The 15,906-nt window shown below is 46.3% G+C and overlaps 2 protein-coding genes across 2 annotated transcripts in view; both read right to left on the bottom strand.

The window, feature by feature from the left end:
* The window catches only part of si (sucrase-isomaltase), a 39,953-nt gene extending 28,209 nt beyond the window's left edge, over positions 1–11,744 (bottom strand). Inside the window, 12 exon segments of the mRNA XM_062473334.1 lie at positions 1,409–1,525; positions 2,265–2,396; positions 4,167–4,292; positions 4,505–4,617; positions 4,769–4,868; positions 5,316–5,487; positions 6,414–6,565; positions 6,657–6,766; positions 7,754–7,874; positions 8,190–8,272; positions 10,152–10,275; positions 11,603–11,744. Coding sequence (XP_062329318.1) covers positions 1,409–1,525; positions 2,265–2,396; positions 4,167–4,292; positions 4,505–4,617; positions 4,769–4,868; positions 5,316–5,487; positions 6,414–6,565; positions 6,657–6,766; positions 7,754–7,874; positions 8,190–8,272; positions 10,152–10,275 — 1,350 coding nt within the window. The 5' untranslated portion in view covers positions 11,603–11,744.
* Positions 11,745–13,880: 2,136 nt separating this feature from the next.
* The window catches only part of slitrk3a (SLIT and NTRK-like family, member 3a), a 10,670-nt gene continuing 8,644 nt past the window's right edge, over positions 13,881–15,906 (bottom strand). The window contains exon 2 of the mRNA XM_062473376.1: positions 13,881–14,338. The gene's annotated coding sequence lies outside the window, so the exon portion shown is untranslated. The remainder of the gene's footprint in view (positions 14,339–15,906) is intronic.

Consider the following 15,906-nt stretch of genomic DNA (forward strand, 5'->3'; position numbering starts at 1 on the left):
AAGTAGAAAAGGGGACAGTAGAGGAGAGAGGGATGAGAAGAGAGGAGAGCAGAAATCGATAATGCAATAGAAATCTCCAGACGTGGTGTTGTTAGAAGCTGTTGATAATGACATGCTTTGAGAGTAATGATTAATCCACAGATAGAGACATGAGAATGCTAGACAGGTACTGGCAGTGCTGTGTGTGTGTGTGTGTGTGTGTGTGTGTGTGTGTGTGTGTGTGTGTGTGTGTGTGTGTGCGCGTGTGTGCCTCTGTGTGTTTATGACCTTGTATAACAAGCTAAAGATTAAATCTCAAGGTCCAGTAAAACACTATGGTTACCATTTTACCTTTTATTTCATTGCTCTTCTGCCTTTACACCCAAGAACAGAGAAAGCCCATGAATCATGTTCACACACAGACACAAACACACAATCACAGGCACATACAGTGTGGGCATACACAAAACACACACACACTCAAGCAAAGGAACAAAAACATGGGCACATGGGCATACACAAGCACGTCAACACACACGCACATACACATGCTATTAGGATTGACCTCTCGTGGGATCAGATTTACAGCGCTGCCTGTTCTAAAACTCAAGGTCAAAGTTAATTGATTGTCAGACATAGTTTCCATCCTTCTCTCCATGTCTGTCTTTTCATCCTTCTATCTCCATGCTCTCACTCCCTCCGTAGCCCTTCACCCATGCTCCTTCTTTCTCTCTTTTTCCTCTTCCAACCATCACCCTCTCCCCTCCTCACCATTGACTCTTTTTCTTCACAGTGTTATCATTCTTCATAAACACTGGAGTTCTCTATGAACATCTGTGATCCGGATGTTTTACCCAACCTCCATTTTCGTAGATGGAGGCTTCCAGAAATAGCTGTTCCTTTCATCCTCTTCTCCAATTACCCCACTAATGTATCTAATAAATACAAGACTACTTCTGCCTGCACCACCAGCACCATCAGCCCCACTTCCCCACTCCAATTCAGAGGCATTCTTTCTGTTTTCACAAGCAGAACACACACATCCCAACACACACTCGCACACATCCCAACACACACACATGCACACAGATATGGAACGGGTGTAAGCACAGTCTGTGATGCAGAACAGTTTGAGATTAAACATTAATGTGAAATCGATGCATATGTTTGACCCGATAGAAAACCATAAAAAAGCGATTAGCGCAACGCCTGGCTTAATCGCAGAGCTAATCACAAGAGACTTTGTAACCCGTGTGATACGTTGTTTACCACGCTCCGAGGGGTCCATAATACTTTCCCTGTAGACAGCACTCAATACAACAGAGGACTGACACAAATGATGACACAAACACACATACACACCCACACACTAACTCAGATATATTTTCTAACACCCACACAAACATACTCTCACACATACACAGCTCACCTCTCCCACTAAAGGTGTGGTCCCATCATCTTCAGTGACCCAAGCTTTCTTCTGGGTTCCTCTGTCATATGACTCATAAGGCCCGTTGATCCTTCTACTGGTGGCCACTGCAGGGTCCTGAGAGACATCACTGGCAGTTAGGACCCGCACACTTCACACACACCTCACGCACACCTCACGCACACCTCACGCACACCTCACGCACACATTTAGTCATTTAGCAGACGCTCTTATCCAGAGCGACTTACAGTAAGTACAGGGACATTCTCCCCGAGGCAAGTAGGGTGAAGTGCCTTGCCCAAGGACACAACGTCATTTTGCAAGGCCGGGAATCGAACCAACAACCTTCTGATTAATAGCCCGACTCCCTAACCGCTCAGCCATCTGACTCCCACACCTCACACACACCTCACGCACACCTCACACACGTCTCACACACATCTCACACACACCTCACGCACACCTCACACACACCTCACACTCACCTCACGCACACCTCACACACATCTCACGCACACCTCACGCACACCTCACACACGTCTCACGCACACCTCACACACATCTCACACACACCTCACACACATCTCACACATACCTCACACACATCTCTACAGCCTCCCACATGTGCATATGATCACTGGTGAATTCATTTTAACTGGCCAAAAAAACATGCAGCGTCTGGCATATTTTTGAACATTCATCTTGTAGAACATGATGGTTTCAACAAGTATCAAGAAGTTGTTTGGACTGTGTGTGTGAAGTGCTTTTAACTCACAATTTGCACTGTATGAAGAATATGAACTTCATTATTCAGAGATTGTGTAGGCTGTGTTTGAGCTTGCGGTGTTTGACTCACCAATATGAGAATGTATCTCTGTCCTTTCTCATGGAGATAATCAGCAAACTGAGGAAGCTCTTTGAAATTAACCAGATCATAAGTGAAGTCCTTCTTATCCTCCATGTAATCTATATCAGTGTACTGGATGTCCTGAAAGGAGAAAGGAAAAGGAGCTAACTAGTTTCAAGGGCACTTTAAAGCTTTCATCCTCTCAAGTTGGACTAGATCAGGTCGGTTAGGTCCCTTCACACTTACATGACATTCAAGTTCATTTCATTCAACATGTCACACCACGATTAATGCTTCTGTGGAGCCTTAGTGTGAATTCTACCGTCTGTGCCCAGGCTGTGCAACATCCTTGTCTTTGCTTGACCTAGATATCCCTGGACGTGCCATGCTTTCTGGTTGCGCAGTGACTCCAGCCCAACTCTGGCGGCATCTTATCACACATTCAAAGCCTACAGTATGTTAATATGTTAGCATCTTGGCATGACTCAAACGCATTAAATGCACATTTACATCCAAGTCTGAATTGGATGTATTTAGAAGGGCTTTCAAGTGGGGCTCAAACACATTGGTTCACGGCTGCCTTCCCAATGCATGACTTAAACGCGAACGCTCGAAAATGTGCATCTTAATGACGAATTTAAAGTACCCTCTTCCTCACCCCCCGCAAACCCCCACCTGCACACAAATATATTAGCATCTTACTCTATCTAATAAGCGCAGGCCCAAGATTAGCAACTTAGCATCACTCCCAGGCATCTGCTGTAGTGTTAGCCTGCTGGCGAGCCTGCGAGTGTTACAGACCTTGATGTGAATGCCTGCGACTTGGCTAACGTGCAGCAGAACCTTGGGAGGATTTGAAAGTGCGTGCACATTCTGTTTCTGGTCTCGGGCCCTGATTTGCTCGTCTGTCAGTCCCCCCCGCCGCCGCCCCCCCCCCCCCCAGCACCTCCCCACCCCCGCCCCCTCACCCCACCCCCCTCTCTCTTTCTTTCTCGCTGGAACAGATGGTTAGGCCTTCCTGCCAGTGCCTTCACTAATGTTGTCGGGTTCCAGACGTATTAGGGTAATGTGATAATGCCCTCTGTGGTCTATCTGATGCCGATCAAACGTGTGGCACCATACATCTCCAGTGAAACCAGCTGTCATCTTGTGTCTTTTGGGGCAGGAGGGAGTGAGGGATATCTAGATACTCGCAGTGCGGTTTGATGCATTTCTTGATCCAGCCTCTGTTGGAGCATGCCTGTCTTATATCTTAACCACAGTCAATGTTGTTACCAAAGGGAGGGGTGGGGGGAGCGTGTATGGGGTGTTGCAGTGCGGTGGACCGCTTGTTTCCGGAGTTCCGTGGTCAAGTGTTACGGTGTGGATGAAGTCTCTCTGGGTGAAAGGATCGCACCAGCTATCAGACTTTCTCCTGGTCCAGATCCAAAAAACCGGCCTCAACATTTCACAATATGTTTTTTTCATCACGTTGAAAACCTTAGCCCTTACCGCCCCACCCCGATACACACACACACACATGCGCTATCCGGGCATGTTGATCTCTGGCAGCTTCATATCGCTGAAGGAGAGCTGCCAGGTGGAATTGATGGACAATGATAACAAGTCGGTGATAGCTGGATTAGCTCACGCAGTCCCACTGCTAACACTGTGGGATCAACTGATAACACTCCTAGCACAACCATGTTTCCTGTGTGTGTGTGTGTGTGTGTGTGTGTGCGTGTATGTGTGGGCGGATCATGACTGGATGAACGGACCCTGTTGATCAGCATTGACTCAAGTCTCTTTCGCTATCATGAGATTCTTGTCAGGCTTCTTGTCATTCTTGTCATAACCAAGCTGTTCAAACCGCATTCCTCCTCTGCCTACCGAAACAGTGTTCTGTGTTCCTGCTGTTCCCCAAGGACTTACATATGGGATACCTATGGCGCGGTTCCTCTCCACTGTTCTCTTGACCTCGTCCAGACTGCCGTAGTCCCACCGGGACAGTTGGAACCCCAGGGACCAATAGGGAGGGATCACTGGCCGCCCCACCAGCTGCACACACACGACACACACACACACACGACACATAAACACACGTACACACACACATGACACATAAACACACGTACACACACACACACACAGATAGATATCATAAAAAGGACATTGTAAATAAAGAATTGATGCAGAGATGCATACAAACACACATACAGACACAATACACAAACATGCACAAATAGGTAGGGTCATAGGTAGGGTCTCACCAGAACAAACTCCTGGACGACCTCTTCTGGTGTGTCTCCAAACAGGATGTAGAAGTCCAGAACTCCACCAATGGTTCTGTATGTCACGGCTGGTGCAGGCTGGAGGGTCACCTCTACACCAGGTCACACACACACACACACACAAATCCACAAATAAATGGCTTTGACTCATTTCAAAATGAAATCAAAGCCATTTATTTGTGGATGAGTGTGTGTGTGTATGTGTGTGTGTGCGCCCGTGTGTGTGTGTGCTTTTCAATTTACCCATAGCATTGCTGTTCATCAAAAAGACACCAAAAGACTTTCCAGTCTCATCTTCCAGGCAGAGAAAGAATGGATAGTGCCCGTAGAGGTTGTGTGTTCCCTAGGGGAATAGAGGAAGAGAGAGAGAGTGAGAGAGACAGAGAGAGAAAGAGAGAGAGAGAGAGATCGAAGTTGAGGGGGCGACTGCACTACCTAATCAGCTTACAAGACATTCAATTATATGCCCTTTGGGGGGGAGGGTACAATGTGCACATGCTGTGAACACACACTAGTAACCCCTTTTCCATTATTACACAAACGTAAACACACACTCATTTACTCACTCACACAGTAATACGAAGTGGCAGACCGACTGGGACAGTAAAATTCAAGGCAGCGTAAAAATGTAGATCATTGTGTGTTTGTGTACTGTATGTGCTGTATGTGTGTGTTTATATGACTGTAAAGTATGTGTGTACAGAATGTATTTCAATGTGTGTGTGTGTGTGTGTGTGTGCGTGCATGGGTACGTCTCTGTGTGTTTGTGTGTGTGTGTTTTCCTCCTCACCCCATTAGGAAACGAGTCTCTGGCAAATAGGGGCCACGTTCTCCAGTTGGTGTCATGGCGATAGTTTTGATGGACGTGTTCCCCCAGCCCATAGATATTATGGGATGGCAGCCTGGCAGAAATCTGCAGGTACTGATCAGCAAACACCAGCGGCCCCATAGTGGTGTCAAACCTGTGTGTGTGTTTGTATGTGTGTGTGTTTTAGTGTGTGAATTGAGGAAAAGACAAGAGAAAAAAATAAGGAGACATTCCCTGACCGTGACACACACACACACACACCAACATACACACACACGTACAGTTACGTTTTGACAGGTTATTGGTAGAGAGGAAAACATTGTGAGGTGTGGTGGAAAAACATGGATGATAGGACAGGCTTTCACGCTTTAACAAGCACACGTGTGTGTGTGATATTCCACTGCCACTCAAAACAAGATAACTTAAAATATAGCCTCTCTACTCTTTCTATCTCAGTCCATCCACTTCCAGTTCCCCATAGAGAGTATCTGACCAACAGTCCCACCTGTGGAGGTTTCCAACTAATCATTTTTATCCACAAATCTCATGGTAGAAAATTGCAAAGTTAATAGGTTCAATTGCAATGACTGGATTGTGTTGAGCTGACTGGGTTCCTTTCCAAATAGACTTCATTTCTACACAGAACGACCCATAGACATGCGGTTAGAGTGCAGAGTGATACGATCATAACAATTATCTACGCGGGCAATGATTCTATGTGTAGCACGCTCTGTTCACATGGCCTTACCACCCCTCTGCCTCTGTCTCTCTCTCTCTCTCTCTCTCTCTCTCTCTCTCTCTCTCTCTCTCTCTCTCTCTCTCTCTCTCTCTCTCTCTCTCTCTCTCTCTCTCTCTCTCTCTCTCTCTCTCGATATAGTGTGCCACAAATAACAAAATGCTTCATCTGAACAATATCAGTTAATCAATCTCCAGATAAGACCAGTTTTTAGCAGTACTGATGTTCTTATCTTGGAGACTGGAAGGATCGATTGATCAAGTTTTTTTTTTTTACCTTGTAGATCATGTGATGATCACACCCACACACACCCACACACACACCAATCACAGACACGCACTTACACCAACTTGTTGGTTTCCTTCCTGCGTACTTTCAGCCCAAAGGGCTTTCTCACCAGCTCCAGGGTGTTGCTAAGGGCATCAGACGGCTGCTGGTTGGGGATGTTGACATGCTCATGGGGCACCTCGAACCTCTGCCTCTTAGAGTCTGTGATCTGGTGGGGCCACAAACCACGTGGGCACAGGGGTCAGAACAGGGTGTGTGTGTCTGTGTGCGCTAGTTAACATGTGTGTACATTTCCATACCTTGAATCGAAGTCTCTTGTTTGACTGCATTTCGGCATGCAAGGACAGCTCTTCGATGTCAGCACCAAACAGGGAGGGGGCAGGGTTTCTGGTCAGACGGGCATCCAGTCCTCCAATGAAGAAGAAGAAAGAGAAAGTTGGACAGAGAAATTGTAAAGAGAAGCGATTGATTTAGATTTGAAACATTCCGAGGCTTAAGCCCAAACAGCTAAAGAGGTCTGAAGGCATGTAAACAGGTTTAAAACCAGTATTTTATTTTGGAAAAAATGATTTCTTGAAGGTAATGGAAAGTTTGTATCTCGAAGATTGTGTCAGAAATGGTCAAATATTGCAGTTTACTCCATGGCAATACCTGAACGGGTATAAGCAAGCTACAAATAGAATGAGGGGTTTACTGTTGTGTTTATCATGTTTTGCCAAATGCCATACATGTTTCTGACGATATGAATCAAGCCCTGGGTTGAGTAGGAGAAATGTGGAAAACTTGAAATGTAAGAGGACGATGGGGAGGAGGAGGAGGAGGAGAATGTGGAATGGTGGAAGGATTATGAGAAGGATTTAAGGTTCTGTTGGATTTTTCCCTTATTGCAAACCTTTTACTGATGTCGTTGAGAGGTTTTCTATGTTTACATTCTAGGTTCTCTGTTTTTATGTTCGGTTTGTTGTTCATTTTCGTTTATGATTTTCACCTGCTGCTCGTTAGAGCAAGCTATTTTTTTCAGGTCAGTTTCTTGTGTTCTTTGTGAGGTATTGTTTTGTGTTTTCACAATGTACTAAGCCTTCTACTAGTATTTCTGATAGCCATTCTGTGTTTTGACTTACTGAGCATATTTTGACTTAGTCTTGCTTGTACCTTCACTCTGGTTGTTATATACCAGCCTTGATATTCAGCCTGATCACAAGTCAATATTTTTGCCTCATTCTTGTATACTTTGACTTGTATTTTCTTGCTATGAGGAGTAGAACGAGGAGGATGAGGAGTAGAAGGACAAGGGTGTGAAAGAGGATGAGGAGGAAGGTCAGAAGGATGGAGATAAGAAGGAAGAGGAGGAGGAGGAGAATCAGGAAGAAGAGGATAGGTAAATGGGGGTTCTTACTGTAGGGGTTAGGGGTGTCTTCAGCAACAACAGAGTATCCATGATTGGTTGAGAAGTAACACCACGGAACGTTCGTCTGGTCCAGTGGGCTCCAGCAGCACCCTCTCTCTTGGCATTTCAACTACAGACAACACCATCATCAACACCATTAGCACCATCACCATCAGCACCAGAATCATCAACACTATCACTACCATCACCATTAACACCATCGCCATCATTGTCACCATCAGCACCATCATCACCACCACTATCATCATCACCATCATAATCATCACAACCATCATAACCGCCACCATCACAACCATCACCGCTGTCACCATAATCATCATCATTCTTATAATTTTCATCATCATTATCGGCAAGAGGCATCCTCTATCATGTTCAATTGTCCAAATGTCCAGCTATGAGACTACAGGTCTCCGTGGATACGTACCTTAGAGGCCCCAGCGTCAGGGAAACAATCGACCCTCTCACCCAGCGGGATGATGGGACATTGTGGAGCACCCCCTATGACCTCTGTCACATGGTAGACAACAACCAATCAGTTGTCAGTCAGGAGAGGGTACGACCAATAGCAGCTCATTTGCCAATAAAGAACAATGATTATAAAGATGATGTCATTGTCATCATGACATCATACCCCCAGAATGTTTGTGTGTTATTGACCAAGGACAGAGAGCAGACATGAGCAAGAGTGTGTGTGCATGTCTGTGTGTGTCTGTGTACAAGTGTATAAGTGCGCAAGTATGTCTCATTCTGACGGAGGATTGAGAATGACAGCAGTCAAAACATGTGTATCAGTGTCTCATCCTCTGCCCCCGGACAACCTCTGTTCTCCTTCATGTAGTCCATCCCCTGCTTTTCAACAACTCCCCTCATCTCTCCTCTCTACACCTCCCTCATCTCTCCTCTCTACACCTCCCTCATCTCTCCTCTCTACACCTCCCTCATCTTTCCTCTCTACACCTCCCTCATCTCTCCTCTCTACACCTCCCTCATCTCTCCTCTCTACACCTCCCCCATCTCCCCTATGTCCCCCATCTCTCCTCTCTACACCTCCCTCATCTCTCCTCTCTACACCTCCCCCATCTCCCCTATGTCCCCTATCTCTCCCCTCAACACCTCCCCCATCTCTCCTCTCTACACCTCCCCCATCTCTCCCCTCAACACCTCCCCCATCTCTCCTCTCTACACCTCCCCCATCTCCCCTATGTCCCCCATCTCTCCTCTCTACACCTCCCTCATCTCTCCTCTCTACACCTCCCCCATCTCCCCTATGTCCCCTATCTCTCCCCTCTACACCTCCCCCATCTCCCCTATGTCCCCTATCTCTCCCCTCAACACCTCCCTCATCTCTCCTCTCTACACCTCCCCCATCTCTCCTATGTTCCCCATCTCTCCCCTCAACACCTCCCCCATCTCTCCTCTCTACACCTCCCCCATCTTCCCTATGTCCCCCATCTCTCCCCTCAACACCTCCCCCATCTCTCCTCTCTACACCTCCCCCATCTCCCCTATGTCCCCTATATCTCCCCTCAACACCTCCCCCATCTCTCCTCTCTACACCCTCCCAATCTCTCCCCCCGACACCTTCCCCATCTCTCCACTCTACACCTCCCCCATCTCCCCCATCTCTCCCCTCTACACCTCCCCCATCTCCCCTATCTCTCCCCTCGACACCTCCCCCATCTCTCCCCTCTACACCTCCCCAATCTCTCCCCTATCTCTCTCCTCTACACCTCCCCTATCTCTCCCCTCTACACCTCCCCCATCTCTCCCCTCTACACCTCCCCCATCTCTCCCCTCTACACCTCCCCATCTCCCCTATCTCTCCCCTCTACACCTCCCCCATCTCTCCCCTCTACACCTCCCCATCTCCCCTATCTCTCCCCTCTACACCTCCCCCATATCACCCCTCTACACCTACCCCACCTCACCCCTGTACAACTCTCCCATCTTCCCCGTTTCTCCCCTTTACACCACCCCCATCTCAACAATCTCACTCCTCTATGACCTCCCCCTATATCCCCAATCTCACCCCTCTACGACCTCCCCCATCTCACCCCTCGACGCCTCTCCATCTGGGCGCTCTACAACCTCCCCCATCTCACCCTTCCACAACCTACCCCAACTCTTCCAACTCACCTCCCTACGACCTCCCCCCTTGCCCCTCTACACCCTCCAGCACCCCTTCACAACCTTCCCCAGCTCTCCCTGTCATTACATGCTTCACTGCTCTCACTGGCTCATTTTTCGGATATTTACGAGACAGTTTGTGTATCTGTGGCAGACATTGTGTTATATATTGGTGGCCAATTAGTGTGTTTCTTGGTGTGTGAGAATGTGTGTGCCTGTGTGTGTCTGCAGGCCCGTGTGTGTGTGCAGGGACACTCACCATCTTTAATGACCGCAGGTTCACCGGTGGCCAGTAGAATGATGAGGGCAAGAGCGACCACACTCACCAGCACAAACAACACTATCAAGGAACACTCCAAGCCAGAGAACTTCTTCTTCCCCATCTAACACACAAACACACACACGTACACACAGGCTATGTTATTATTGTGATCACAAAAACGATATTCATTAGCAGTCTCTAAATGACAAGAAGTTCACACAAGGCAGAGTTTTTCTCTCCTTGGCTAATTAGGCCCTTTGGCAGGACAAAAAAGACCACACACACTCATGCACACACACACACACATACATGCACATACACACACATACATGCACATACACACACGCCTTAGATTGTATATATACCCTTGGCACAAGCTAAGTTGTTGATACAAAAGTTTTGGTAGTTTGACAGGTTGAGGTGAAAGAGGCCAAAAGGAAGGAGAGAGGAGAAGAAATAGGAGGAGGAGGAGGAGGAGGAGGAGGAGGAGGGTGGGTGGGTGTGTGGTGGGGGGGGTTTGTTTAGTGGCCAAAAACTGTAGCCAGAGTTGAAATCTCAACCATTATATACAGCACCCTCCCATCCCATCATCCAGCTCAAACCATTAGGCCCCAGTCCTAGCGCTGTGTGAGACGTAGACAAAGTGAGTGTGTGTGTTGTGTGTGTCTGTGTCTGTGTGTGTGTGTGTGTGTGTGTGTGTGTGTGTGTGTGTGTGTGTGGATTATCGCCAGCTTGTTTAATGTGGTGTGAAGAGCAAGCGAGGGCACACAAACAGACAGCCGGTGAAAGTGTTTGCCCTCATGCGTCATAAATGAATTACAGAGCACGAATAACTGCTTTACACACATCATATATAACACACTCCCACCAACCCACACTTACAAAGCATATTGAAACATTTTACATTGTGTGCATCCATAAAAATAATGAAATAAGGATTTCTGAGGAAAATCTTTCTGCGCAAATTATTGCCCATTTCATCAGCTGTTAGACACGTCTTCCGACAACTCACCAACATTTCTTAAATTCCATACAAGTGTGGAATCTACACATACATCTGGGTCCATCTAACACTTTCACACACAAGTATGGCTGTACAAGGCTGCCCATTCTAAATGTTTGAATACCTGTAGAAAAGATCCTTCTCAAACCACCCTCATATAGACAATACCACCAGTACAAGACAGGGTCAAAGTCTATCAGCCAGAAGACAGTCAGACTATCTCTGCCTGGATTTCACTCAAAAAACAGACTTCTGAATTGTGTGCACTTTCAAGTACTTGGTATCAAGTGTTTGCATCTCCATAAACAGGAACATGGACATGGACTATCTTTTGAATCTGTCCCTTTGCAACGTATTTTACAATAAATGATGACCTAACTTTGACCATGTGTGGTTGCATATTTTCAGAATGTGTGGAAAGATTCACAAAGGTGAACAAGCGTACCGTGTTCCTTCTTGTCGTTGTATGGATTGGTCACTGCTTCTCGTCAGTTTAGATCATGCCTTTGACTGTTCTCCACGGTTAGAAGATTTGAGCTCCAGTGTAGCCTGGTTGCAGATGTGTGCGAACAACTGCTAGCGTGATCACTCATGCATGTATTTATGTCTTTCTTTGCAAGGAAGGAGTGGGTCTTCTGTGAGTATATGAGGGAGGGTGAGTATGTGAATGATGCAGTTTGTGTGTGTGTGTGTTTTACAGCCCCCCCTCTGAGCTCGGAGGCTATAAAACGTGAGATAAGCATGTACGCCAGTGTTTGTGCATGTGTGTGTGAGAGAGAAAGAGAGATTGTATGAGTGTATGTGTTTGTGTCTACATGTGTGTTTGTGTTAATAAGAGAGGGCGTGTGTGTATGTTGCCACAGTTCATCCGGGGAGTTCATCCAGTGTGTGATTTCTGCAAGCAATGACATTAGGTATCAGGCCTAACACAAAACTTAAACCCTAAAGCAGGGGCGTCGTTAGACCCTTTTTACTGGGGCACATGCCCCAATATAAATCTGCTGTGCCCTAGTAAAATCTAAAGTTTGAGTTTTAACAATTAACTTTATTAGTCTGTGCATTTATTTAGATTTATAATCCCGGGGAAAATAAATGCAGTATCCCAATCAAAGCTTGTAAAATCAAAATGTGTTAACCGAAAATACAAACCGATGCCTGCAGAATTCCCTGTCAGCACGCTCTTCTGAGCTTGCCAAATAGCCACTGCAGCACGCACACAAAAGTCCAGGTGTCGGACTCTGCACACAAGTCAGAATTGAGGTAGGCTAAGAAAACATTACAAAACTAAAGAAAGTTTCTAATTTTGACTAAAACATAAAAACAATATTAGGTGAAGCTCAAAAGCAGTATTTGCGCTCAAATGATAGCGAAAAAATTTGCGTGCATGCATTAACTATTGATGTCCCTGCCAAAGCTGATATTAAACTTGCGACCTTGAACTGTTGTATAGTGGGTTAAGCAAGGGGAGTTTCTATAGCCTAGTAGTGCATTGTGCGCAGCAAGCTTGAAAGAAGATATGAATAGGGGCCTGTGCCCCAGTAGAGTTTTATGTCTATCAATGCCTCTGCCCTAAAGTCAACATCCTAGTCATTCACAAGCAATCTCTCTCACGCCACATGACTATATAATAATTTATTCAGATCAAATCTTTGCAAAATCAGTTCTGTTATCATTTGATGAGATTCATAAAAGTTTACAACATCTGTTTATTAGGCCCTGGCATGTTAAAAGATATGTGATATTGAACAACAGACAGTAGATGACCAAGAAGTTTATGGTGCATCATGGTTTTATTATAACTGCAGTGGACATTATAATAACATAAAGTAAAGACTGTTGTAGGATTAGATAAGACCGCATGAACATTGTGTAACAATGTGCTCAATTGTGTGTGCAAAATAGTAGCGTTCCTGTGACTCAGCAGTCAGAGGTGACGTTTTCTTCTCTTCTGTTTTCATGCTGTTTGGCCTGCATGCAGGGCCATCAAACAGAATCCTGTTGATAGGTTTGAACTGAAACCAGAAGACAGGAGCTCTTGCTGGACTTAGCTCAGAGAGCTAATGCAGTCCTCAATGGGTCATCTACACAGACAATATGGAGGAATGACTGAGACAGATGTCCACACACATTCATACGCACGCACACACACACACACACACACACACACACACACACACACACACGCACACTCACACACACAGAAGAGAATGCCGCCTCTGCTAATGGGCTCATCTCACTGGACACCATCCTCTCCTCCAACACAAGAGCCCTGATTGCTCTATACTGTACGATCGAAGAGTGAGATGAGGTCCAAGAAATGTCTATATGATTGTGTGTCAATTCCTGATCATTGTGTCCACTCGTTTCCCCCTCTCTCTTTCTCTCCCTCCAAATTCAATTCCACTCAGTCCTTTCCAATTGCAGGCCCTCAGAATGCAGCTCAGGACCATTCCACTGGCCCAAACTGGAATTGGCAATTCAGTCCTGGGTATTGATCCAGTCACTTTACACCAGGACTCTTATCACTGATAGCTGCCAACCAAGTGTGTGTGTGTCTGTTTGTGTGTGTGAGTGTACTGACACAAACGGCCTTAAATTAGGCCGTTTGAGGAGACTAAGACAATGCACTGAGGCGATGCACTGTGTGTGTGTGTGTGTGTGTGTCTATGCATGTGTGTGTGGCCTTGTGTGAGTGTGTGAACAAGTGAGAGAGTAAGAGAAAGTAAAAGAGAGAGATAGCCAGAGATAGAGAAAGAGAGAGACAGAGCGACAGACAGAGACAGAGAGAGAGAGTGAATGGACTACTAGTGGCAATTTCATATAAAGACTTCACTTCACATAACAGTTAAGTGAACAGAAGAACTGTGTCAACATTAATCTTCATATCCAAAAGGTCCCTGGGTTGATCATATTTCAACTGCCATGGTCAGTATGTCTTACAGTAACAGCTTTGCCCAACTTCTTGTGGCATAGCACAAATATGACATAGACGTCCATAAAAAAATGTGAACAAGGTAAAAACAGCTCAAATGGTTGAAGGCATCAGCTGTCTTTATTGCCACCTCCAGCCCAATCCCCTTGGGTGACTGTGGTGGCTGTGCTCCAGCTGTGTGAGGTCTGGATGGAGGTCCAGGCGTTGAGGACTGGCTTCCTCATGAGCTCCCAGAGATGCTTACCAGCCCTGGGGAGAAACAGTGTGGAGAGGTTTGGCACACACACATATACACACACACACACACACACATACACTTATGAATGAAGGGATACTTGTGCGCATGCACACACTTGCAGAATGGAAAACACACACACACACACAGCAGGGGTCTGCTGTCACCTACCTGAGGGAAACAGCTTCCACCCCTACTGTGCCTGCTGTCATTTGTGGCTGGAACACTCTCAAACACAGTACTTTTGCTAACACGCCACGCTTAACACACACAACGCTTAACACACACACACCACGCTTAGCACGCACACCATGTTTAACCCACACTTAACACACACCAATGCTTAACACATCACGTTTAACACACACAACATGGTGAACACATACACACTCCACACTTACTGCAACATACAATCACACCTTGCTATACACACTGACTGGCAGCATGCCACACACCGACACAGAATTGTGTGAAACATTTTGAGTTCTCAGCGTTGATATCTGATTCTACCCTACTGCGGATTAACAATGTAAAACATTTTACTTGTGTGTGGGTGTGTGTTTGACGGTTTGAACCCCAAGTTCATGTCAAGGTAATTATTCATAAGCTCTGGTGTAAAAAGGGTCAAAGTAACAATCAACTCTTCCTATCTGGACTCTGACCAGCAGCAGCAGTGTTAGAAGGTATTGAACCTTCAGTGAACTCTACTCATGATCGTAGAATGCTCCAAATGCTTTTGAAGTTATATGTTTTCAGTTTGGTTTGTAGAATATAGCTCTCTCTCTCTCTCTCTCTCTCTCTCTCTCTCTCTCTCTCTCTCTCTCTCTCTCTCTCTCTCTCTCTCTCTCTCTCTCTCTCTCTCTCTCTCTCTCACTCTCTCTCTCCCTCTCTTCCTGACATTGTCTCTCTATCTCTCCGTCTCTCTCTCATTGCTCACTGTTACTTTGAGCATTAGTGTACTTTGGCAGCTAATTATCTCATGCATCACATGCTGACAAGGGAAGTTAGAAGTGAACACACACCACAAAGAAAGCCCTCAAGCATAAACACACACACACCTATTAAAAATCCATTGAAAGTACATTTTTCTCTTTCCACTCTCCCATCAAAACACCAGCTGTTGAAGTTCACTTAAGGTCCGACTATTACGGCTCCTTAAAGCTTCTTCCTGAAAGCTAATCTCCTCCCTCTTCATGCCCTCCACCCCACCTCTGCGAATGCCCTCATCCGTGAGAGAAGGCGTGTCAGGGCTAGGGTGTCAGAGGCGAGTCAAGAGTGAACCAGGCTTACATCATCCATGCACTCGTCTGAAAAGTGAGGCTGCGTGTCTCCAGACTCCTCCTCCAGGCAGTGCCTCCATGCTGAAGGGAGGGGAGCAGCGACCAGTGCTAGAAGCTACTTCCAGCCACCAAAATGGCAATGCCGTTCAGATCGGATTTCCTTGTTTAGCACAAGAGCCCTCGAACCTTCACAAACATGTCACCCCCAAAGAGCATGACACACACGTGCCCCCCCGCACCCCACCCCCCCCGCCTCCCTCTATTCAACACACACACACACCCTCCTGCTGACTTTGTGTCAG

The sequence above is a fragment of the Osmerus eperlanus genome, chromosome 11 (assembly GCF_963692335.1).
Source record: "Osmerus eperlanus chromosome 11, fOsmEpe2.1, whole genome shotgun sequence".
Classification (NCBI taxonomy): Eukaryota; Metazoa; Chordata; class Actinopteri; order Osmeriformes; family Osmeridae; genus Osmerus; species Osmerus eperlanus.